The sequence below is a fragment of the Mauremys reevesii genome, linkage group 16, assembly GCF_016161935.1.
Source record: "Mauremys reevesii isolate NIE-2019 linkage group 16, ASM1616193v1, whole genome shotgun sequence".
Lineage (NCBI taxonomy): Eukaryota > Metazoa > Chordata > Testudines > Geoemydidae > Mauremys > Mauremys reevesii.
Genome location: NC_052638.1, coordinates 6,886,915 through 6,911,473, shown reverse-complemented (window position 1 = coordinate 6,911,473; position 24,559 = coordinate 6,886,915). Strand labels below are relative to the sequence as shown.

The 24,559-nt window shown below is 42.8% G+C and overlaps 1 protein-coding gene across 8 annotated transcripts in view; it reads left to right on the top strand.

Annotated features, from left to right (window-relative positions):
- The window catches only part of KCTD19 (potassium channel tetramerization domain containing 19), a 51,668-nt gene that overhangs the window by 21,638 nt on the left and 5,471 nt on the right, over positions 1 to 24,559 (top strand). For 6 of the 8 annotated variants that reach the window (XM_039502498.1, XM_039502501.1, XM_039502499.1 and 3 more), the window contains 10 exons: positions 5,037 to 5,159; positions 7,589 to 7,811; positions 8,721 to 8,881; positions 11,347 to 11,450; positions 14,000 to 14,142; positions 14,961 to 15,044; positions 16,588 to 16,696; positions 18,000 to 18,657; positions 19,677 to 19,757; positions 22,366 to 22,548. In XM_039502498.1, the coding sequence (XP_039358432.1) occupies positions 5,037 to 5,159; positions 7,589 to 7,811; positions 8,721 to 8,881; positions 11,347 to 11,450; positions 14,000 to 14,142; positions 14,961 to 15,044; positions 16,588 to 16,696; positions 18,000 to 18,657; positions 19,677 to 19,757; positions 22,366 to 22,548 (1,869 nt within the window). The remainder of the gene's footprint in view (positions 1 to 5,036; positions 5,160 to 7,588; positions 7,812 to 8,720; positions 8,882 to 11,346; positions 11,451 to 13,999; positions 14,143 to 14,960; positions 15,045 to 16,587; positions 16,697 to 17,999; positions 18,658 to 19,676; positions 19,758 to 22,365; positions 22,549 to 24,559) is intronic. The other 2 variants (XM_039502495.1, XM_039502500.1) reach the window with 2 other exon arrangements.

Below are 24,559 nucleotides of genomic sequence, written 5' to 3'. Positions count from 1 at the left end.
AACCAAAGCTTTGTTGCATATAATACTATATTATCATATGTAGCTTTCAAATAGCAATAATGCAATTGTAACTTTGTAACTCTTAAGTATTTTACCATTTTCTTACTGTTATTAATTGTAATAAAAAATCTTTACGGCTCTATCTGTGTCAGTGTAAGCTTCCTATCATACCCCCCAAATCCTTTGCAAATTCTGTAAAGCCTAATTCAAAACAAAAACATTAATCTTTTTATCAAACAAATTGGCAAGCCAAAAACCCATATTAATTAATATTAACAATTAATTATTATTAATATTATTAATCAAATTAAGTTAAATAAAATTAAAAATAAATAAAAATTAATATTATTAGTACTCGCTAAATCAGGCTACAATGGTCACCCTATCTCTGGATCATTTTTGATACTAACCTATTTCTAAGTCAGTCTCCAATAACATTTATTTTTAAACCAAACTCTTCGATTTTCTTCCTACCCACCAGTTTTACTTGGGCCAGTACACCACAATGAGGCATCAGGACATGTGGGGACTTCATTTCACCTTAGTGCAACCTCCATGTGATGCAGTTTTTCTGAGCATCATTTCTTAAGTGTCCCAATCAATATGCGGGCCCACAGCCAGGCTAGTTTAGAAGCTGAGGAAAATGTGTGACTCTGCATTCTGGAATTCATATTTAGAGTCACCAAACAATATAGGGCCAGGAGGTCTCAGGTTTGGTGCTGCTGCTTTGCAGTGTGATTTCACCAGAATCTGGCCAGATAGTCAATTTATCTGACACCAGGAGGATTACTCATAGACTCATAGACTTTAAGGTCAGAAGGGACCATTATGATCATCTAGTTTGACCTCCTGCACAATTCAGGCCACAGAATCTCACCCATCCACTTCTATAACAAACCCCTAGCCTATGTCTGAGTTATTGAAGTCCCCAAATTGCGGTTTGAAGACCTCAAGCTGCAGAGAATCCTCCAGCAAGTGACCCATGCCCCATGCTGCAGAGGAAGGCGAAAAACCTCCAGGGCCTCTGCCAACCTGCCCTGGAGGAAAATTCCTTCACAACCCCAAATATGGCGATCAGTTAAACCCTGAGCATGTGGGCAAGACTCGCCAGCCAGCACCCAGGAAAGAATTCTCTGTAGTAACTCAGATCCCAACCCATCTATCATCCCATCACAGACCACTGGGCATACTTACCTGCTGATAATCAAAGATCAATTGCCAAATTGCCAGTTTGGTGGAATCCTCTGGTACAGATCTAGTGCAGTGATTCCTGCACCACCTCCTCCTTGCTGGTGGTGCATGGGATAGAGTTGGCGCAATGGCTAGGGCTCCCTGGCACAATGCCAATCTTCAGCTGAGGTGTCAGTTATTGGGGGGCTGTTGGCATCCAGCATAATTTGGAGCAAGCCCTTGGGCTGCTTTTCTGTCAGGGGATTGGCCCAGCGCACGGCCATTTCAGGATCCAGGGAGCGCAAGATGAGCTTTATGCCAACTTTGAACTAACACACTCTCCCCCCATTTCTCTGTATATGCTGATACCATAGAACTGTGTGTCACTAATCCAGGCATAGGGTTATAGGCTGTATTATGTTAAACACACAATATTTTAAAAACAAATATAAACTTTCACTGTGCATTAAGTATGCAGCGTTGCTGTAGCCATGTTGGTCGCAGGATATTCGATGAGATGGGTGAGGTAATATCTTTTATTGGACCAACTTTTGATGGTAAAAGAGACAAGCTTTTGAACCTACAAAGAGCTCTTCAAGCCCAGGCTTGGAGAAGAGCTCTGTGGAAGAACAAAAGCTCGTCTCTTTCACCAGCAGAAGTTGGTCCAATAAAAGATATTACCTTAATACACAGTGAGTGAGGTAAGGGAGTTGGAGGAATGGAGAGGCCCTTGGAGTTGGGGAGTTGGGCTGGGCAGTGAGGCTGAGTAACTGTACTAACTTGCTTGCTGCCTATAGCCCTCATCCTACCTGCCTGTAGTCCCTCATCCATATCTCTTCAGTCTCCCTTGGATATTTTAAGCTTCACAATGGGATTCCCAGTCCAACAGACCTGGTAAATTTAGTCAGACTAGACGTCTTCTCTGGTGAGCTATAGAGAAGCTGCCTCTGTAGCAGCGCAACAAGCTTCACTTGACAGGGAACTTTACCTGCAAGTTTACCTCACACTCTCTCTGTGACTTTTTCCCTCTGTTTGCAGTTAGACCATTTCTAGAACTAGTTCAGCTGCAGCCACTGATGACATCCATTGCTGGCAACTGGTAATTTCCTAATGTAGACAAGACTCGTGATAACATTAAAACATTATCCATAAATGTGTGTGTGTGTGTATTTATACTGAAGATGGCTGTAGAACACAAAATGCTACATGAAGCATATATAATGCCACTGAAACTTTCTAAAATTAAAAAAAAAGAAAGTTTAGATACTATACTAGATATATTCAAAGGATACTCACTTCATGTGGAAATGTATATAAATGCAAAAGTTCATGTTACAAATCCCAACTGTAATGTTACTGGAAAAACAGTACCAGCTATATATATCAGGCTCATGGGGCTTGTGCAATGGGGCTAAAAATAGAAGTGTAGACGTTCGGGCTCTCAGACCCACCCTCAATGGGTTTTAGAGCTTGGGCTCCAGTCTGAGCAGGAACATCTACACTGCTATTTTTAGCCTGTAGCATAAGCCCTGGGAGGTCAGTTGATCCAGGTCTGAGACTTGCTGCCATGAGGTTTTGTTTGTGATGTAGACATACCCGGACAGTGTTAAATCCTTTCTGCCACTGGCACTGCTGACTGCCAAGCATAAAAACAACAAGGAGTCCGGTGGCACCTTAAAACTAACCAATTTCTTTGGGCATAAGCTTTTGTGTGTAAAAAACCTCACTTCTTCAGATGCGTGGAGGGAAAGTTACAGCTGCAGGCATTATATAATGACATATGAAGAGAAGGGAGTTACCTGGAGAACCATTCTTAACAGGGCCAATTCGATCAGGGTGGATGTAGTTCACTCCCAATAATAGATGAGGAGGTGTCAATTCCAGGAGAGGCAAAGCTGCTTTTGTAATGAGCCAGCCACTCCCAGTCCCTGTTCAAGCCCAAATTAATGGTGTTAAATTTGCAAATGAATTTTAGTTCTGCTGTTCCTCTTTGAAGTCTGTTTCTGAAGTTTTTTTGTTCAAGAATAGTTACTTTTAAATCTGTTATAGAATGTCCAGGGAGACTGAAGTGTTCTCCTACTGGCTTTTGTATGTTACCATTCCTGATGTCTGATTTGTGTCCATTTATTCTTTTACGTAGGGACTGTCTGGTTTGGCCAATGTACATGGCAGAGGAGCATTTCTGGCACATGATGGCATATATAACATTAGTAGATGTGCAGGTGAATGAGCCCTTGATGGTGTGGCTGATGTGGTTGGATCCTCTGATGAAGACACTAGAGTAGATATGGGGACAGAGTAGGCAATGAGGTTTGCTACAGGGATTGGTTCCTGGGTTGGTGTTTCCGTGGTGTGGTGTGTAGTTGCTGGTGAGTATTTGCTTCAGGTTGGGGGTCTGTCTGTAAGCGAGGACTGACCTGTCTCCCAAGGTCTGTGAGAGTGAGGGATCATTTTCCAGGATAGGTTGTAGATAGTTGATAATGCACTGGAGAGGTTTTAGCTGGGGGATATACATGATGGCCAGTGGTGTTCTGTTATTTTCTTTTTTGGGCCTGTCCTGTAGTAGGTGATTTCTGGGTACTCGTCTTGCTCTATCAATCTGTTTCCTCACTTCCCCAGATGGGTATTGTAGTTTTAAGAATGCTTGATAAAGATCTTGTAGGTGTTTGTCTCTGTCTGAGGGATTGGAGCAAATTCGGTTGTATTTTAGGGCTTGAATCCTAAGATACAACCACCGAAACATAGAATCCCCTTGATATGGATGGGAAAAGAGACTTATAACAAACCATAGCCTCCCAGTGTGCTGAAAGCAGCATCCAAGGAACAAACTAGCTATTGAAAAAAGACAAACATTAAGATATACCACAAAATATGGTCAAAATGTACATATTACCTTGAAACAGACAAAATGGTCTCAATATTTTGAAACCACTGCTCGTAGCCTTAATAGAAGGAAATATATATATTGGAACAAATTTCAATTAGACTGCAAATCAAACTTGTTATGCAGGTTTCAGAATATATAACACTAATGGCAAATAGTTTGAACCAAAAGAAAAGCTTATGTTTGTTTTAATGTAATTCTCAACTAGTATGATATACTGTATATTAATACAATAATGTGTAGATGTTAATGTAAGCTTACCTACAATCAATCAATCAATCAATCAGTAATATAGATTTAATAATGTTTATGTCACAGTTAAAATAATAATTTAAAATATCCTAAAGTCAGATATGGGATTAAGGCATGTTCCTGTAGCTTTTGCTTATGTAAATAGCCCTATTAATATGCGGTGGAACAGGTGGAAAAAGGATGGTGGGCCTGATTCTCATTTACACCAAGAGCCCTTTACACTGCCAGAACAGTATAAATGGGAGTAAATTTTACCCCCTTTTTAAAGCCTCTTTAAGCTACCAAAGCAGTAGAAAGGGGTCTTAGTGTATATGAGAATTGGGTTCTTTATCTCTCTAGTAGTAACAAAATAATTTTTCATTTATGAAAGGATCATCTAGCTTCAAAAGAGTTATGAACCCTTTTGAAGTGTGGCAGAAAACCACAGCTCCTCCACTAAGTGTTTCTTGTGGATTGTACTACCTATCATTTTGCTATGCTTTAAAGTAAAGTGACATTGGATTTTACATCTTGACCTTCAAAAACTGTTATGATTATATTAGTTTTCAGGTATTTATTATGCAACACTAAGAATCTCCTGGTTTAGTTCTAGAATATAAAATAACTAATGAATATATTATTGTTGGGGAGGGAGGGGGGAAATGTTAACAGCCTATTGTTTTTGCTAGAGTGAATCCTGGACGGATAAATGACAAAATTAACACTTTGGTTTTTGTCTTTATTTTTCAAGTAAATTTTCTTCGCTCAGAGAAGATTTTGTTGCCTGATAATTTCTCCAACATAGATGTTTTGGAAGCAGAAGTTGTAACTTTGGGAATTCCTAACCTTACAGATGCAGTGAAGCTTTATCGGGGTAAGTTGGTGTCACTTTATTTTCAGTGTATTCTCCCATTCACTTCCCGTCTCAGCTAAGGTGTTTGAATATTGAGGTGATTCATAGATTCCAAGGCCATAAGGGACCATTGTGATCATCTAGTCTGACCTTCTATGTAACACGGACATAGAATTTACCTCAAATAATTCCTTTTGAACTAGAGCATTTAAAAAAAATCCAATCTTGATTTAAATTTTGCCAGGGATGGAGAATCCACCATGACCCTTGATAAGTTGTTGCAATGCGTAATTACTTACACTGTAAAAAATTGACACCTTTCTCCCAGTCTGAATTTGTCTAGCTTCAACTTCCAGCCATTGGATTATCTTAGACCTGTCTCTGCTAGATTGAAGAGCTCATTATGAAAAATTTGTTCTTCATGTGGGTACTTATAGACTGTCATCAAGTCACCACCTTTCCCTTTGTTAAGCTAAATAAGATTGAGCTCCTTGAGTCTGTCACTCTAAGAGGCATGTTTTCCAGTCCTGTAATCATTCTCATGGCGCTTATCTGAACCCTTTCCAAATGTATCAATATCCTTCTTAAATTGTGGACCCCAGAACTGGACACCGTATTCCAGCAGCAGTCACACCAGTGCCAAATAGAGGTAATATAACCTCTCTGCTCCTACTCAAGATTCCCCTGTTTATGCATCCAAGGATCTCATTAGTCCTTTTGGCCACAGAGTCACACTGGGGGCTCCTGTTCAGCTGATTATCTACCCTCCCACCCCAAATCCTTTTCAGTCTCTACATCCCAGGATAGAGAACCCCATCCTGTAAGTATGGCCTACATTCTTTGTTCCTAGATGTATACATTATATTTGGCAATATTAAAATGCATATTGCTTGAGCCCAGCTTAATTCAGAATGCTCTCTATCAGTGACCTGTCCTCTTCATGATTTATCACTTCCCCTATTTTTGTGTCATCTGGACATTTTTAATGATGATTTTATGTTTTCTTGCAGGTCATTAATAAAAATGTTAACTAGCCTAGGGCATGACCTGACCCCTGCAGGAACCCACTAGAAACACATCCATTCAATCCATTCAGTGATGATTCTCCATTGACAATTACATTTTGAGACCTATCAGTTAGCTAACTTTTAATCCATTTAATGTGTCATATTAATTTCATATTGTTGTAGTTTTCAATCAGAATATTATACAGTACCAAGTCAAATGCCTTACAGAAGTCTATTACATCCACACTATTACCTTTATCAACCAAATTTGTAATCTCGTAAAAAAATCAAGTTAGTCTGACAAGATCTATTTTCCGTAAACCCACGTTGATTGCCATTAAGTATATTACCCTTATTTAATTCTTTATTAATCAAGTCCTATATCAGATGCTTCACTGTCTTGTCCGGGATCAATGTGAGACTGACAGGCTTATAATTACCCCGGTCATCCTGTTTACTCTTTTAAAATATTGGCACAACATTCGCTTTCTTCCAGTCTTCTGGAACTCCTTCGGTATCCCAAGACTTATTGAAAATCAACATCAATGGGCTCAAAAATCTTGAGCTAGGGCAATTTCTGACATAACAGTTGCTGGAGACAAAAACCCCTATGTGATGGTCTCCTCAGATGCAGAATTACAAGAGAAGTCGTTTTCTCTTCCTTGCCTTTTGATCAGACACCATCACTTCCTTCTTTGAGTCCCTCAGTTAGTGCCCCTTGCCCATGAAATTATATTTAAACTTCTTGCCCTCATCTTTATGGCCATGAACAACTTTGCCGTGGCCTGCAACTTGGATCTTAACTCTTATTGTGTCACCTGTTGCTCCTTTGTGTCTCACCATTAACAGTGGCCCATACGTTCTCTTCTCCCACTTCTACTTATTCCATATTGCCCTATGCATGGATCTACTTCCCAATCCCAGTGTGTCAGGTCCCCTCATGTCCAGCCCTCCTACAGACTGCCTTCTCAATTTCTCTTACAACATTAAAGATACATGATCTCTACACCACAAATGAAGGTGTAATTGTGCCACAGGAATCACTACCCAGGCAAGTTCTTAGTGACCTGTTACTTAAGGGCTCTAGGAGCATCTTGAGCAAGCACTACTCCTTGTAGTTATGCCAAAACATCTGCCATAAGAAATGCAGGGCCTGCTCTTAAACAAGCAAACAAAATCTCTTCTATATTGATCTCTTCTATATTGGAGTTGGTTATAAATGCAAATTCTGCAAACAAAAGGAACATCGTTTCCGAGTGGGAGCATTTTTAACATTCATTTTCTTATGGACAGAAAAATGTATTACATGGATATTTTGAACCCAGAGGACTTTTCAACAGATTGCGTGAATGCTGAGAGAGAGGGCAAGTGTTGCTGTAATTATTAATCTTTTGCTTGTTAGAACACAGTCTTGATACATTTATGTATTTCCTTTTCATGTAGGAAATTGCTCTATGCTGACCTCTAACCTTGAAGATTCTATGAAGGGTGTAGTAGACAAGATGCTGGAAGTTCAGGAAGTCGTGAGGCCCCCTTTGTATGTTATGGCACTTGGTGTCTTAGTAAAATACCCCGATTCAGCACTTGGACAGCTCCATATAGAAAGTACTTTAGACCGAAACCAGCTGTACATCTCTGGGAATGGAGTCCTCTTTCAACATGTCAAGTAGGTTTTCTTGTCTATACTAGTCTTTATTAAATTCACGGGGCTGGGTTCATTTTCTGTTTGAGTTCTTCAGCCATATTGCATATTAACTTCGGAAGAGCAGTCCTTCAGTCTTTTTTTTAATTAGTTCTACTCCTGAAGATATATTACTAAAATGGAATATTGTAACTTCTAAACTGCACTGTAAGTGCTAAATTCTGCTTTGTCACAAAGATATCCTATATGCCTAGAGAAGGGCAGACACCATTACACTAGACAGAAGGAATGACTCCCCAAGAAGCACTAAAGATGCAGTGCTTTATACACTTTCCAAAAAGTGTATAAATGTAAGAAACTCAAAGGATGAAAGAAGGGTGTGAAACATTAAAACATACTTTTCCAAAAACATTGTTTAATAATTTCTTTCACTTACCTGCTGTGAGCTGAGTTCATCCCTCCTCTCAGCATTCTGCATTCCTCCGCTAGTATCACTGATCGCTAACATTGCAGAGTGAGGAGGACAGCTCTTAAACAGGCTTAGGTGTCTCTGCTAACAGCAACCATTGCCAGGTCTTGGCAGATGAAAGGCCTGTAAGTTCACCTACAATTTATATTAGTTTAAAATTTTCGGACAACACATATAGTCTGTTAGGGCCTGATACTGCAGACCTGTTCTAAGTCTGGTATGGAGCACTCATGTGAAGGTTCTAGTGAATTAGCATTATTTGTCAAGTGGAAGAAATGCAGAAGTGTTCAATGGGAAAAATCCCATTGAAAGCTCAAGTATCAATGGTTGGAAAAGCTTTCTACCAGGTGTTCTTAACAATGACTTGGCCTGAATGAGTTAAAAATCAATCATGTAAAAGTATTTGGTATAATAAAATAGACAAAGATCTAGTGACCTAATCTCAATTAACTTTGAATTGATAGGAACTGGCTAGGAACTTGCCGCCTCCCACTTACTGAAAATACGTCTGAAATCCATGACCTGTGTGCTTACTTGGACAAAAGGGACATCACATATGAACCAATGAAAGATGCTTTGAAATCCTATCTGAAACAAAAGATACCTGCAGAGACAAAGGGACACGGTAAGTAAAGGTTTTTCAATAAGCGATTGTATTGTTTTAAAATATGATGAGTGGATATTGGCTGATTAAGAATAAAGACTCAATAATCCAGTGCTAGCTAGGAGGAAAAGGTAGGTTTCAAATTAACCAGGGTTTTATGTGACCAACAAACGCCTCATTTTCATAAAATCTAGTATGAGCCAATAGTTATTAAGAAGTAGCCACTGCAACCCCCAAGCTTTAGAAGAAATGCATAGTGACTGCACTACAGCAACATTTATTTCTGAAGAGGCATTCATATTTATGTTTAGAATATACCCGCTTGCTTGAAAATTCTGTCTCTTCCCCCCTCGAAAGAGACAGAATTAGTGAAAACCCTTCATGGCATACAGCATATTTCCAGGCAGATATGCAAATAAGTCTTGCATCCCAGAAAGTCTCTGTGAATTGAGTTGCTACAATACATTTTCTGGTTAAGGTTATATGTTGTACACAGCACACAGTCAACCTGTGGAACTCCTTGCCTTAGGAGGTTGTGAAGGCTAGGACTATAACAAGGTTTAAAAGAGAACTAGATACATTCATGTAGGTTAAGTCCATTAATGGCTATTAGCCAGGATGGGTAAGGAATGGTGTCCCTAGCCTCTGTTTGTCAGAAGGTGGAGTTGGATGGCAGGAGAGAGATCACTTGATCATTGCCTGTTAGGTTCACTCCCTCTGGGGCACCTGGCATTGGTCACTGTCGGTAGACAGGATACTGGGCTGGATGGACCTTTGGTCTGACCCAGTACAGCCATTCTTATGTTCTTATATGAGACTAGGGGATTGATATTTAAAGTGGGGTTCCTGTGTGAAATCTATGTACCTACAAAGGACTGAATCCTACTAATTCTTTTGATGGAATTAAAATCCATGATAACAGGGCTTTGTGTGAAGGAGTTCAGTCATCTCTGTTGCATCTTGATGTCATCATGACATACTGTGGGAAATAATTGTAACAATCTCAAAGGCCTAACAATTGAGTTGTTATTATTTGTATTACAGTAGCAACTAGGGACCCCGGTCATGGACCAGGGGCCCATTGTGCTAGGTGAGGTACTGTACAAACTCATTTTATTTTACATATTCACGTTCCAGAGTTGTCTAATCTTTTCATATTATTGTCCACGTCCCTCCAAACATCACTTCTGTGAGAATGTGACTGCTGTGTATATCTTTCAGTACTGACAAGTGCTATTGTAGGTGCACAAATCTTTTCATAATGCAGGCGCTTTTCAAATTAAATATTTTTTAACCATTTTTATTCTGGTGAATATTTATTTAAACTTTCCAGCCAGCATATCACAGGACAATACAGTAACTGTATTGAGTCACATGGACTATTCCTGTTACTGATTTCAATTTAAACTTTTCCAGAAAGTCATTTACACATTCAGATAAAATCTAGACCAGGGGTAGGCAACCTATGGTATGCGTGCCGAAGGCGGCACATGAGCTGATTTTCAGTGGCAGTCACTCTGCCCGGGTCCTGGCCACCGGTCCAGGGGGCTCTACATTTTAATTTAATTTTAAATGAAGCTTCTTAAACATTTTATAAACCTTATTTACTTTACACACTACAATAGTGTAGTTATATATTATAGACTTATAGAAAGAGACCTTCTAAAACCGTTAAAATATATTACTGGCACGCAAAACCTTAAATGAGAGTGACTAAATGAAGACTCAGTGCATCTCTTCTGAAAGGTTGCCGACCCCTGATCTAGAGGCTAAACACAGAGCCTAAATTGTGCCCAAGCTTGTGCAGGTGCACGGGAGGGCCTGGAGCAGGCACCCTAACACTACTTCTATTCCTTGCACACAAGAAGTGTGTGAGGCTAGCCTAATGTCTCCAAAAGTAGTGGTAAAAGGAACACACAAACAGTGGTGAAGAAATAGCTTTGCTTCCCTTGAGCTCCCTGAGCTTAAACCCACAGTCAAGTCCAGTGAAAGCTTTCTATCAGTCGTTACTTTCAAAGCAAACCCCAGCACACCTCAGCTTTTCCCACTGCTCCTGAACGTTGACGTTGGGTCCCTTTTTGGTGTAGGTTCAACGGCATATCCAGCTTTATCTACCTTGGGCAGGTAAACGTACCAGGTTAGTGAGCCCAGACTGAACTAGACAGATGCAGACCAAGACTTTGGACTGGACTGGAGAGAGGAATACTGGCTGCAGCATGGGTGTTTGCTGTTGCACATTTGCATGCCTGGTTATTTCTTGACAATGCTTATATCTGACCCCTGGAAACAGAATGCAAGGCCTGAGCTCCGCGTGTGTTTGCCCAGAATTCTCTACATTCATTTAGCACACTAAAGAATCCATGTTAGTATTATTACACTATTGTGATATCCCATCAGTAGCTCACGACTGTCATATCCACCACCAAGTTTCATTATTTTAAAATTACTTCCACTGTGACCTTGACATTTTGAACCTTATCCCTTAGACGAAGACTGGACAGCAGAAGTAAGAGTCTACTCCCTACATCAGATTGTGAAAATTTATGTAGGAAGCCATTGGTATGAAACATACTTACAAACCTTGCTGAAGGTACAGTCAATAAGTATCTTTATATTGCCTTACTGTAAGTCTGCCTAAGACATTTCAGTATTGGAAAGGTGATAAGATAACAGTCACTGGGGTTGGCCTGGCAGCCTGGGGCAATCAGAGCTTCATTTCTGGGCTGGGAGCTGTATGAAGGCACCATGTTTAGCCCCTGAAGGAAATAAGCACCTGGAATTATTCATGAGAGAAGAGTTCCCCTCCTGGCCAACAACACAAGCAGCATTGACTGAGGCTGATAGAACCTGGTTAAGTCTTCTTTCATCAGGTACATGGGCTACCAAAACCACGTGTGGGGGCAGGCTTCATTCCCTCAAAAGTACTATTAGAAATCCATAAGAACAAACAGAAGCTCATAAGCATGCGCTTAACTTCATGCATGATCTTAAGTTCCATTGAATTCAAGTTTAAGTTAAGCACATGCTTAGGAGCTCTGCTGAATGGAGGTGGAGTTAAGCACATGCGTAAAGTTAAGAAAACCCTCGGTGCTTTGCTGAATCAGGGCTGAAAAGAGCCAATCTTAAATCTCAAAATGTGCACATGACACCCCAGGGCGCATTTTCAGAAAGGTGGCCTGTCTTTTGCCCCTCCAAAAACTGCACTGAATTTTTGGGTTTGCAATTCAACTGAAGGCACACATTTGAGCAGGTGCACAATTCTAATTCCCTGACTGCAGGAACACTAAACTGTAATTTACAGACACAAATTGCACCTGTAAGCAAGGAAGACAGACTGAAATGTTTCTCCCTGCACAGAGTCATCCTTGCCCTCCCTTCATCCCCACTTGTTTATGTAAAGTCAGGTAGAGAAGAAACGGGGGGGAGGGGTGTGGAACGAATGAGCCTCTCTTATAAATGCAACCTTGACATCAAAGAACGTACATGGGGCTCTTTCGTAGGCCTTTCACGTTTCCAGGTCCATGCAGGCCAATGTGATTCAAAGGGCATGTCTACACTTACCTCCGGAGTGATGGATCCAGCAGGGGTCGATTTATCGTGTCTAGTGAAGATGCAATAAATCGACCGCCGAGTGCTCTCCCGGCAACGCCGGTACTCCACCAGAGCGAGAAGCGTAGGCGGAGTCGACGGAGGAGCATCAGCAGTCAACTTACTGCAGTGAAGACACTGCGGTAAGTAGCTCTAAGTACGTCAACTTCAGCTACACTATTTTCATAGCTGAAGTTGCGTAACTTAGACTGACTTAGCTCTCTCTCCCCTCCCCCCGAGTGTAGACCAGGCCTAAGAGTGGAGGTCTCTGGAAGTCCTGTATTCAGAGAACCCCCGTTTTCTGGTGTCTCGCCTACCGTACACAGGCCTCAGAGAGACTTTAAATGACAAGAATCAACATTCATCCTTTAAAATGTTTGTACTAAGCTCATGGTTAGCGCTGAGCTTTTGTGCTGCTACAAATGCCAGAGCAAGCAGAGAAAGTCTAGATATACTGCAGAAGTAACAAGCTTCGCCTGGGAAGGGACTGTCTCATGATATAAATCAGTGGTCCCCAAACCATGGAGTGTGCCCCTCTAGGGCATGGAGAAATGTTTTGGGGGGCACATGGTGGGACCCGAGCCAGCCACCGGGGGGGGAGGTGTGGGAAGGGAGTGCCACCAAGCCCAGCTCAGGCCTCAGCTCAGTTCCAGCCACAGCTCCTCTTCACCCCCAGCCGCACCTCCACTCCACCCCCAGGCCAGCTTTGGCCCCAGCCACAGCGCCACTCCGACCCCAGCCACACCTCCACTCCACCCCCTGCTCCATCTCCAGCCCAACTCTGTCCTTATTCCCTCCCCCAGCCGCACCTCCAGTCCACCCCCTGGCTAGCTCCGGCCCCAGCTGCAGCTCCACTCCGACCCCAGCCACACCTCCACTCCACCCCCTGCTCCATCTCCAGCCCAACTCTGTCTTTATTCCCTCCCCCAGCCGCACCTCCAGTCCACCCCCTGGCTAGCTCCGACCCCAGCCACAGCGCCACTCCGACCCCAGCCACACCTCCACCCCCAGCTCCATCTCCAGCCCAACTCTGTCCTTATTCCCTCCCCCAGCCACACCTCCACTCCACCCCCTGCTCCATCTCCAGCCCAACTCTGTCCTTATTCCCTCCCCCAGCCGCACCTCCAGTCCACCCCCTGGCTAGCTCCGGCCCCAGCTGCAGCTCCACTCCGACCCCAGCCACACCTCCACTCCACCCCCTGCTCCATCTCCAGCCCAACTCTGCCCTTATTCCCTCTCCCCGACCAGGCCAGCTCTGCCATCAGCCCAAGCTCCTCTACTGAGCCAACTGTGCAGTAATGGAGGAGGGGGCACAGACGGATTCCAGTACTTGCAAGAGGGGGCATGACAGGAAAAGTTTGGGTACCACTGATATAAATGAACCCTGTCGGCAAGAGAAGTAGCATCATGCTCTACATTTAGCTACATTCAACCTTCCCTGGCTAGAAGGAGAGCTGCTTTGATATGTGATTTGGAGGGACACGGTGGGAAGAAGACAGGTCTTAAAGTAACTCTGACTGCCTAAGGTACGATATATATTTATTTCCCCAGTGTCCAGAGCTCCTGTCAAACTGCAAAAAAGTTTATTGGATTACATATGGTCAGAGTCTCCTAATCCATGGAGATGGGCAAATATTTCGACACATTCTCAACTTCCTTAGACTTGGCAAGCTGTTTTTACCATCTGAATTTAAGTAAGAAAAGAGACATCATGATTTTATTAGTCTTATTCCAGATACCTATAGGAAAAAAGGTATTAATCTTTTATTCAACCTATAGGTTTTCTGATGTACATGGTGATTAAAGTATGAAAGAAAGATTTTTAGTTCCAGTAGTATTTATTATCAAATTCATGCACCAACATTAGTGTGAAAAAATTAGCATAAGGCTTTGTGAATTTAAAGAAAACCTGAGCAAATAAGTTGTAGCCAATAATTTATTCATCAAATTTAGCTTCTTTTTTCTGTGTGCAAATTGACTGCAAGCAGGTTATGGTTTACTTAAACGCGTTTGTTGTTCAAAATTATTTGCTGTATGATTTCTACAAATAAATCTTGCTCCGCTGAGTGTTCACAAGCAGTTTGTTTTCAGTGTTAGGTTATTCAAAGTGTGAACTGTTTCTCAAAAGAGTTCACTTATTTTGGATATCTGGAATGAAATTCTGGTTCAACTGAAGTCAATGGAAGTTTTGCCTTGACTTCAGTGGAGCCACAATTTCACCTTTCATTGTTTGGGTTTCCAACTTGAGATACCTATATGTCAGCCAAAAAACAAGGCACCCAAAATTTGTAAACACGTTTGAAAGTTTTGGCCTCTATTTTTTCCATGTGTGAAAATGGTATTGCATCAGTAGCAAAATAAAAAATGACTCAAGTTAGGGAGAGTGCATTTTGCACCATCACTTTGCATTGTTGATTACAGATGATTTAAAAAATTGACTAGTATTTAGAAAAGATAATCTGAATGTATTTGAGAGAATTACTGTACAGTTAAGTTTATTTACAATTTACAGAGAATGGTCTCTATTTTGTCAAGAAGCAGAGGAGTACAGAATTCCTTCTCTTTTTGAAGCACTTTATCAGTGTGATGGATACAGGTAAAGAAGATGCTTGTCTATTTTCTATACTTTCATAGGCTTATAGATTCCAAGGCCATAAGGGACCATTGTGATCATCTAGTCTGACTTCCTGTATAACACAGGACATAGAACTTACCCCAAATAATTCCTTTTGAACTAGAACATGTTTTTAAAAATAAAAAATCAAATCAAATCTTGATTTAAAATTTTCCAGGGATGGAGAATCCACCATGATGTTTAGTAAATTGTCCTAATGATTAATTACCTTCACTTAAAAAAGTACACCTTATTTCCAGTCTGAATACGTCTAACTTCAGCTTCCAGCTGTTGGATCATATTATACCTTGCCCTGCTAGATTGAAGAGCCAAACATTTGTTCCCCATGTAGATATTTAGACATTGTGATCAAGTCACCCTTTAACCTCTTTGTTAAAATAAATAGATTGAGCTCCTCGATTCTATCACAAGGCAGGTTTTCCAATCCTTTAATCATTCTCCTGGCTCTTCTCTGAACCCTCACCAAATTTATCAACATCCCTCTTGAATTGTGGACACCAGAACTGGACACAGGATATCAGCAGTGGTTGCACCAGTGCCAAATATAGAGGCAAAATAACATCTTCACTCCTACTCGAGATACCCTGAGATTACGTATCCAAGAATCATATTAGCCTTTTTGGCCACAGCATCACACTGGGAGCTCATATTCAGTTGATTATCCACCTTCCCCTCTCCCAATCTTTTTCAGTCCCCCATCCTGTAAGTATGGCCTGTATTCTTTATTCCTAGATGTATACATTTACATTTAGCCATATTAAAACACATATTGTTTGCTTGAGTTCAGTTTACCAAGGGATCCAGATCACTCTGCATCAGGGACCTGTCCTCTTCATTATTTACCATTCCCCCAATTTTTGTATCATCTGCAAACTTTATCAGTGATGATTTTATGTTTTTTTTCAGGTCATTGATAAATATGTTAAATAGCTTAGGGCCCGGAACTAGTCCATGCAGGATCCCATTAGAAACAGACCAGCTCAGTGACAATTCCCTGTTTACAATTACATTTTGAGAACTATCAGTTAGTCAGTTTTTAATCCAGTTAATGTGTGCCGTGTTAATTTTGTATTGTTCTAGTTTTTTAAATCAAATGTCATGCAATACTTAATATTGCATGACATTTTGATTTAAAAAACTAGAACAATACAAAATTGTTGCCTTAAGGAAGTCTAAGTATATTATATCAACACTATTACCTTTATCAACCAAATATGTAATCTCATCCAAAAAAAGATATCAAGTTAGTTTGACAGGATCTATTTTAGAATAACCTATGTCAATTGGCATTAATTATATAGTCCGCCTTTAATTCTTTATTAATCAAGTCCCATATCAGCCACTTCATTATCTTGGCTAATAATTCCCCAATAATTAAAATTAATATAAAACTAATTTTAACATCCATCAGAATGCACACACAACCCAACAACCTTAGGCTGTCCCTGGAAAAAAATTCAAAGGTTCACAAATGTAGCAAAACTGAAAAATATTCATTTTGCAGATTGTGGGTCAAAAAACATGAAACTTACGATGAAGCTTCTTTTCCATTTAGAAGATTAAATATTGTGACTTGGGATAAGGAGCGTGAGTTCAGCAAAGACCCAAAAGAAGTAAGATTTTTTTCAGAAATAGAACAATAAGTTTTAAAAAACAGTTCAAACCTGAATGTTTAAATTGTCCAGTTGCAGCTTGGGACAGGTTGTCTTAACTCTTATTAGAAAATTATCAACAAAAATGAAAGTCCTGAAACTTCTACGTGAAGAGGAAATCTTTATTCGAAAAGTGCAGTAATTTCTAAGAGTCTACTCACATCAAGGTGCCAGTAGCAGTTCACAAAAAATACTGACATTTCTTTTATAGAACCAGGGGTGCTGGAACAATTTGTATAGTGGGGGAGCTGAGAGCCATTGAACCAAACTGTAAACCCTGTATATGATGGAAACCACTTCAAGCCAGGGGGTGCGGCAGAACCCGCAACCTCTCGAGTTCCAGCACCTATGTATAGAACCACAGGTTTCTGAGTGTCAAGAGATACAGATTCAGGGTAAAACAGCCAAAGGTATTTCTTTAAATATTACAGAAATGTGAGAGGGTTCCTTCTATAACAGGAGAAAGAAAATCTGTCATTTGCAACTAATTATTGCAGTTGAGCTTGTTTGGATAGTTTTTCAGTGATCAGGTGTGTTTAGCTTCTGTGCCGTTGCCATTTTGAGTTCCCAGCGCAATTCGTGCTTCTTTTCTGGAGTAAACGTGCCTGATCAAGGCCTGTCCGCTTTGCCCCAGGGAAGGTCACTCCCTGTCTCAGTGCTGGGTTTTTAGTTTGGACCATTACGAACAGGCACACTTGGCCCTACTCCATATCAGGCAGAGGGGATTTGAACCTGGGTTTCCCATCTCCTGGGTGAGTGCTCTAACTACTGAGTGTAAGGCTGGCACTTCCTCCACCTGTGTCTGTTTTATGCAGGGCTGGCATGCTCTGAGCATGCCTGCTGGCTTGAGCCCCACACGTGAGATAGGCAGGGGGACGCCTCGTTGGGGAATTCCACTGAGCCTTTGGCATGAGCTGCATGAGCTGCCTAAAGTGGCAGTTAGACACCCACATCCCTTGTGGGTCTAGCCCACAATGTCTAAGAGCCTCTGTGGGCGCCGCGTAGCCCCATATGGTTATAGCTTCGGCATCATGGGCAAGGTTCAGTGTGCGGCCCCTGAAAGGTCTAGATGGACAGGTGCTCAGAATGACCAGTTCTCAGCTCCTGCTGCCTTACAAGTTTATGCCAATACAACTTAGACCACAAAATGGCCCTGCTTGTGCAGTGCTAAAATACAAGTGATCGGGTAAGGCACAATTTACCTTTCATTTGGGACCAATAAAAAGAGTCATTTAAAAAGAACCGCTTTTCACTGCATTTTTAGGACCATTCCTACACTGCTGTGGATTTCAGTAACTGGTGTGTTAATACCTGGAGTAAAATCAAAGACGTGCAGGATAGCAAAGGAGAGAATGAGAAGTATACCAGAATGATTTCACAGAGCAGAGGGACAAAACGAAGGAATAAACCTGGAGGATATCATCAGTCTACAGACTTCGGGGGAAATTCCAGCTACTGTAAACATTCAGCAAGCCCTCCCAGGAAGAAAGGGGAAAGAGGGAATTTAGCAAAAAAATCAGAAAATAGAAACTCAGCCACTCCCATTCAGAAATTGATTTCCCTGGTAAAGGAATGGGACATGGTGAACTCCAAAAGATGTGAATGCCAGCATGTGACGATATCCAACAGTAACCCAGCAGATAATGTACCTTGTCATAAAACACTTGAAAATGGGGGTGACATCAAAGATCCTGCTGGCAGGTCTCCTGGGAAAATAAGTCAGACAGTTCAGGAAAATGACCAGACTGTTCAAGCTGCGTTCAGTGCTGAAGAGAAACATTTGGAGCAACACACATTCAGACAGAATTTGCCAGTTACCCTAACTGCTGGACAACACAGATTCAGCACTATAAGGGAGACTTACCCAATGGGAAAAACTGCAGCATTCAAAGAGTGGAGAGGCCAGGAGCAAACAGAAAAAGGTAAGTGTTGTGCTCATTGCTTTCACAACGGCAGGAGAAATTAACTAGTAAACGTGATACTTAAACAAACTAGAAACGTCTTGTGATACTGATTAAGAATAAAGAAATGTCAGGCTGAAAGAATCTCACCTCTTCCCCTTGCTCTCCCACAAACCAGAGGGATCCCCACTGCAGCTAGAGGCAAGCACTTGAATGACTCAATTCACCCCTGTACACTGCTATGCCACTTGAGCGCCACTTCAGCTTCCAAACTAGGGGCAGATGTACACGTAAAACGCTGCGCCAGTGCAGCTGTGTTGCAGTAGCACTAACTACGCCGACAGGAGGGCTTCTCCTATCAGCGGAGTTACTCCACTTCCCTGAGAGGCGGGAGCTCTGTTGATGGAAGAAGCCCTCCCATTGGCATAGTGCTGTCAACACTGGGGCTTAGGTTGGTTTAACTGCATTGCTCAGCGGTGTGGATTTTTCACACTCCTGAGTGACATAGTTCTACCGACCTAATTACCTAGTGCAGACCTGGCCTAGGGCTTGAGTGCGACTGAAGTGGTGCACGCTCCTTGTGCAGACCCACAACGTGTAACCTAATGCAGATCGCTCATAAGGGGTACGATGGTGGTGAAGAGCAAATTTCCTTTTCCTTCAGAAAAGCTGTCTAGATTCCCCAGTATGTATTAATGATGATTTATTTGTATTACTTTGTCGTGTGCCAGCTTTGAAAATGAAAGCCCCTTCTGCAGGGATATGAGCATCAAAGCGCCTGATGTCGCACTGCTCAGCCCCTGCTGCAATACGTTGTGCACCCTGGATTTCTCAGCACCTTGCAGGAGTGGAGGCCTGAGCCTGCAGTTCAGAAGCCTGGGGAGACAATAATGAATGTGTCTAGGGAACTGCAACATGGGAGGATGCACCTGGGCAGCAAGATGTAAAAAAGATTTGAGAAGAACCGGAGACTGAAAGGAAGGAGCTGTGCCAAAAAGACCCGATTTCTTATTTGTGTCACGATTTCCCCTCTCTAACAGCTCCTCAGCCAACCCTTCCCTGGCTAAAGCAGCTCGAAACTGGCATGTTCGGCGTGGGGATGAGCAGTAGCACTTGCCCAGGTACCATGTAACTACTTTCAAATGATTATTATTTATTGAGGGCTGTCAATCAGTGTACACACCGCTGTGCAAAGCATAGAGAAAGACATAGGTCCCTGCCCCAGGAGCTTAATATAAGACCCAATGCTGCAAGTCATTGCCCACCGCCCAGATTCACAAAGGGACGTAGGCATTGGGATGCTGAGCGTCACAACGCCTAGAAAATCACACAACACTGTAATAAACAAAGCCTGAGTTCAGTACCCAGGCTCCCTATACAGCAGGGGTGGGCAAACGTTTTGGCCCGAGGGCCACAGTGGGGTGAGAAACTGTATGGAGGGCTGGGTAGGGAAGGCTGTGCCTCCCCAAACAGCCTGGCCCCTGCCCCATCTGACTCCTCCCACCTCCTGCCCCCTGACTGCCCCCCTCAAAAACCCCCACCCATCCAACCCCCCCATTCCTTGTCCCCTGACTGCCCCCTTCTGGAACCCCCAGCCCTAACCGCCCCGAACCCCACCCGCTATCTAACCCCTGTTCCACCCACTTCCCCCCCAGAACCTCTGCCCTATCCAGCTGCCCCCTGTTCCCCATACCCAGACCGCCCCCCGCAGAACCTCCGCCCCATCCAACCACCCCCTGTGGGATTGCCACCCGATGTGCTGAGACTACCTCTGAGCCTGTTTTCCCCGCCAGCTTGGGACTTCAGTGCCCTGCCTGGTTGTGCCAGACACGCCAGCCTGCAACAAACACAGACCCAGGTCTGACCCATGTCCCCCACAAGCTGCAGGCTTAACTGAAAACAGCTTAAGAAGTGTTCTTGTCTTCAGCACTCAGACACCCAGCTCCCAATGGGGTCCAACCCCCAAATAAATCCGTTTTACCCTGTATAAAGCTTGTACAGGGTAAACTCATACATTGTCTGCCCTCTCTAACAGATAGAGAGAGATGCACAGCTCTTTGCCCCCCCGCCCAGGTATTAATACAGACTCTGGGTTAATTAATAAGTAAAAAGTGATTTTATTAAATGCAAAAAGTAGGATTTAAGTGGTTCCAAGTAATAACAGACAGAACAAAGTGAATTACCAAGTAAAATAAAATAAAACACGAAAGTCTAAGCCTAGTACAGTAAGAAAACTGAATACAGATAAACTCCCACCCTCAGAGATGTTTCAATAAGTTTCTATCACAGACTGGACACCTTCCTAGTCTGGGCACAATCCTTCCCCTGGTACAGTCTTTGTTCCAGCTCAGGTGGTAACTAGGGGATTTCTCATGACTGCAGCCCCCTTTGTTCTGTTTCACCCCCTTATATATCTTTTGCATAAGGCAGGAATCCTTTGTCCCTCTCTGGGTTCCCACTCCTCCTTCGAAATGGAAAAGCACCAGGTTAAAGATGGATTCCAGTTCAGGTGACATGATCACATGGCACTGCAAGACTTCACTTGCAGGGCCGGCTCCAGCTTTTATACCACCTCAAGCAGCAAAGCGGAAAAAAAAATAAAAAAAAATAAAGCCGCGATCACCGGCAGTTCGGCAGCAGCTCCACCGCTGCCGCTTCATTCTTCGGCGGCAATTCGGCGGCGGGTCCTTCCCTCCCAGAGGGACTGAGGGACCCACTGCTGAATTGCTGCTGAAGACCCGGACGTGCCGCCCCTTTCAATTGGCCGCCCCAAGCACCTGCTTCCTTTGCTGGTGCCTGGAGCCGGCCCTGCCCACTTGCCAGCACACATGTATACAGGAAGACTTACAAGTAAACAGAGTCATCTGCAGTCAATTGTCCTGGTTAATGGGAGTCATCGACATTCCAAGCCACCATTAATGGCCCACACTTTGCATAATTACAATAGGACCTGAGTTATATTTCGTATTTCTAGTTTAAGATACAAGAATGAGATATATATACAAATAGGACGAATACACTCAGTAGATTATAAGCTTTGTAATGGTACCGTACAAGAGACCTTTTGCATGATGCATATTCCAGTTACATTATATTCACACTCATTAGCATATTTTCATAAAATCATATAGAGTGCAACGTCACAGCCTGATCAAGTAGGCATGCTCAGAAACTGATTGCACAAAAGAGCTGGGGAGGAAGGAAGCAGGCGCAGAGAAGATGATTTTGGTGACAGCACTTTGGTAGCATGATGTAACAACAGCAAGTTGTACAGGGGAATTATTCATAGCCAAAGAAAGCTGAATTCATCGCTATTGATTTCAATAGACTTGCAATCGGGAAGAATTTGGCCCAGCGAAATTAGTTCATGGATAATAATTTCCCTGCTCCTCCTCCATTACAGACACTGGGCAATTCTGATCTCAGTTACAGAGGTGTAAATCCAGAGTAACTCCACTAAAGTCACTAGTTACCTGTGTCACTGAAAAAAGAATCTGGTTTCCTGTGCTTAAAAACACTTACCCATCCTCCTGTCTGAGACAGTTGGAAGCTCAGTAACATATTCTTGTCTCCAGAAAGAAATGGGACCAATTACTTTAATAACACTCAATGACTCCTCTATGCAAACCCTGACGTTCTGTGCCCCTCATTTTCTGTTAAAAGGTGCTAATCCTATTACAAGTTTTGCAGGTTATATTGGCTGAAAATCCACATATTTTTTATCCCCAGAAACACCCGTCAATGACCAAACCAACATGGTAACCCAAGAATTTAATAATGTAGGATTCATCCTTAAAGTCGAACATCCTCCAGTTGTAGGCAGTGATGGCTCTTGCACTTGGCATGAAGAGAGTGTTGTTTACAGTGCTGGCATCAAACCGGCTAATGCAAACAGTCAACCAGTGGCTAGAGGTACAGTAACATTGAAAAGAACTGGAAATCTGGCAGCTTATTTAGCGTTTCAATGGTGCCACACGGCTTTTTGGGGGAAAACAAATGCCTCTGATACTGTTTCCTGGTCTATAGTATGAGGAGCTAAGTACCAATCTTCTTGGTAGCACTTTTATAACTATTCTTGTGTAGTGTTTGCGCTGGCGTGAAGGCCAACAAGTTTATATCATTAGTAGAGCGAAGACGAGATGAGATGACAGTAGATATATCGTAAATATCATAAATCCCTAACAAACTATAGACGTGTGTAGTCGCAGTTGGTTAGAATCAATCAGTCCTCGCACTTACAGTACACCCCGAGTCGTAACTGACTGTTCCCCAAAGGGCAAGTGTGACAGGTTCCCCGCGGGGTGCCACCTGGAACTGGGGTACCACTGAGCCCTCTCACTTACCAGCCTGGCTCCCTCTCACACTGTGCTGGTGTGACAAGCTGGAGACCCCGTCTGGTCCTACACTCCCACCAGCATCCACCCAGCTATAGTTACATGCAGGCTCCAACCAGCTACTGCATGAGCCAGCAATGGAGAGGTGACAGCCAAGAGAACACCCAGCTCCCCGCTGAGTATAAACCCAATTTTATACCGTGTTGCACTGCACAGGGATCTATACAATGCAAGCTCATAAGTGGGTCGCCTCTCCCTCAATATGTTAACCAAGCTGAGATTTGCCCCCAGACACTTCACTGAAAGGCACGCTGGTTTCGATAAAGCAAAAAACAAGTTTATTAACTACAAAAGATAGATTTTAAGTGATAGCAAACAGATCAAAACAGATTACCTAGAAATAAACAAAATTGCAAACTAAGCCTAAGAGACTAGAACGATTGGATATGAATGAGCAATTTCTCACCCTGGCTGATGATACAAGCAGTTCACCAGGTTTCCATACACAGGCTAGAAATCCTTTTAGCCCAGGACCAGCACTTCCCCCAGTTCAGTCTTTGTTCCTCAGGTGTTTCCAGGAGTTCTCTTGTGTGGAGAGTGAGGCCACTAGATGATGTCACTCCCCACCTTATATAGCAGTAACATATGGCAGGAACCCTTCGTTACAAAAACAGTTCCCAGCCCAGTTTGTGGAAAAATACAGGCACCCAGAATGATCAGTACCATGTGGTCTGGTCACATGCCCTTGCTGAGACATAGCAGCCATAACTTATAGGCTGGCTGAAACCTTTACAGGAAGACGAAACTTTTCCACAGCCCATTGGCTTTGTTGATGAGCCATCAGCACTGTCTAGCTTCATCATTGAAAGGCTGGCTGTGGGTGTTGCCAGAGTAAGCACATTTGAAATACAGATCCATAGTCAATCTTCATAACTTCAGATACAAAAATGATACATACTCAGCAACTCATACCTTTTCCAATGACACCTTCCGTGACCCAGCTTGTACAAAAGGCATCATCATTATGCCATAATCATAGCATAAGTAAGGTGCTGGCCAGATTGCCGCTGCAATGTGCTCTTTGTGCCTTGCGAGGAGGCCAGCTCTGGGGCCAGGGCTACACACACGCACCCACGTGTCCCTGATAGGACTCGCCAGGTATGTGTACACCCACCCAGCTGCTTGCCTTGCTGTGGATGCTGTTGTACTAGCGCAACCCTGTATCAGGCCAAGGTAAATGGGTGGTTTGGCAATTCAGTACCTAGTGCAAAACGTTCGTTAGAGACGCTCTGCTGTGACAGAGGCTTTACTGCTTGAAACGTACTGAAGCTGTTTGCTAGCTAATCATGGTGGCGTTTTCACGCTCCCCAGCACTTCAGCAGGCAAAGCTGGAAATCACAGACTCATAGACTATCAGGGTTGGAAGAGACCTCAGGAGCTCATCTAGTCCCACCTCCTCCTCAAAGCTCAAATCTTTTTAGCAATTAAAACAAGCCAGGGTAGAATCCTGAAATCCTTGCTCAGTTTTTCCTTGGCAACGCTCCTGTCAAGGTTTCCTCCCCCACTCTGAACTTTAGAGTACAAATGTG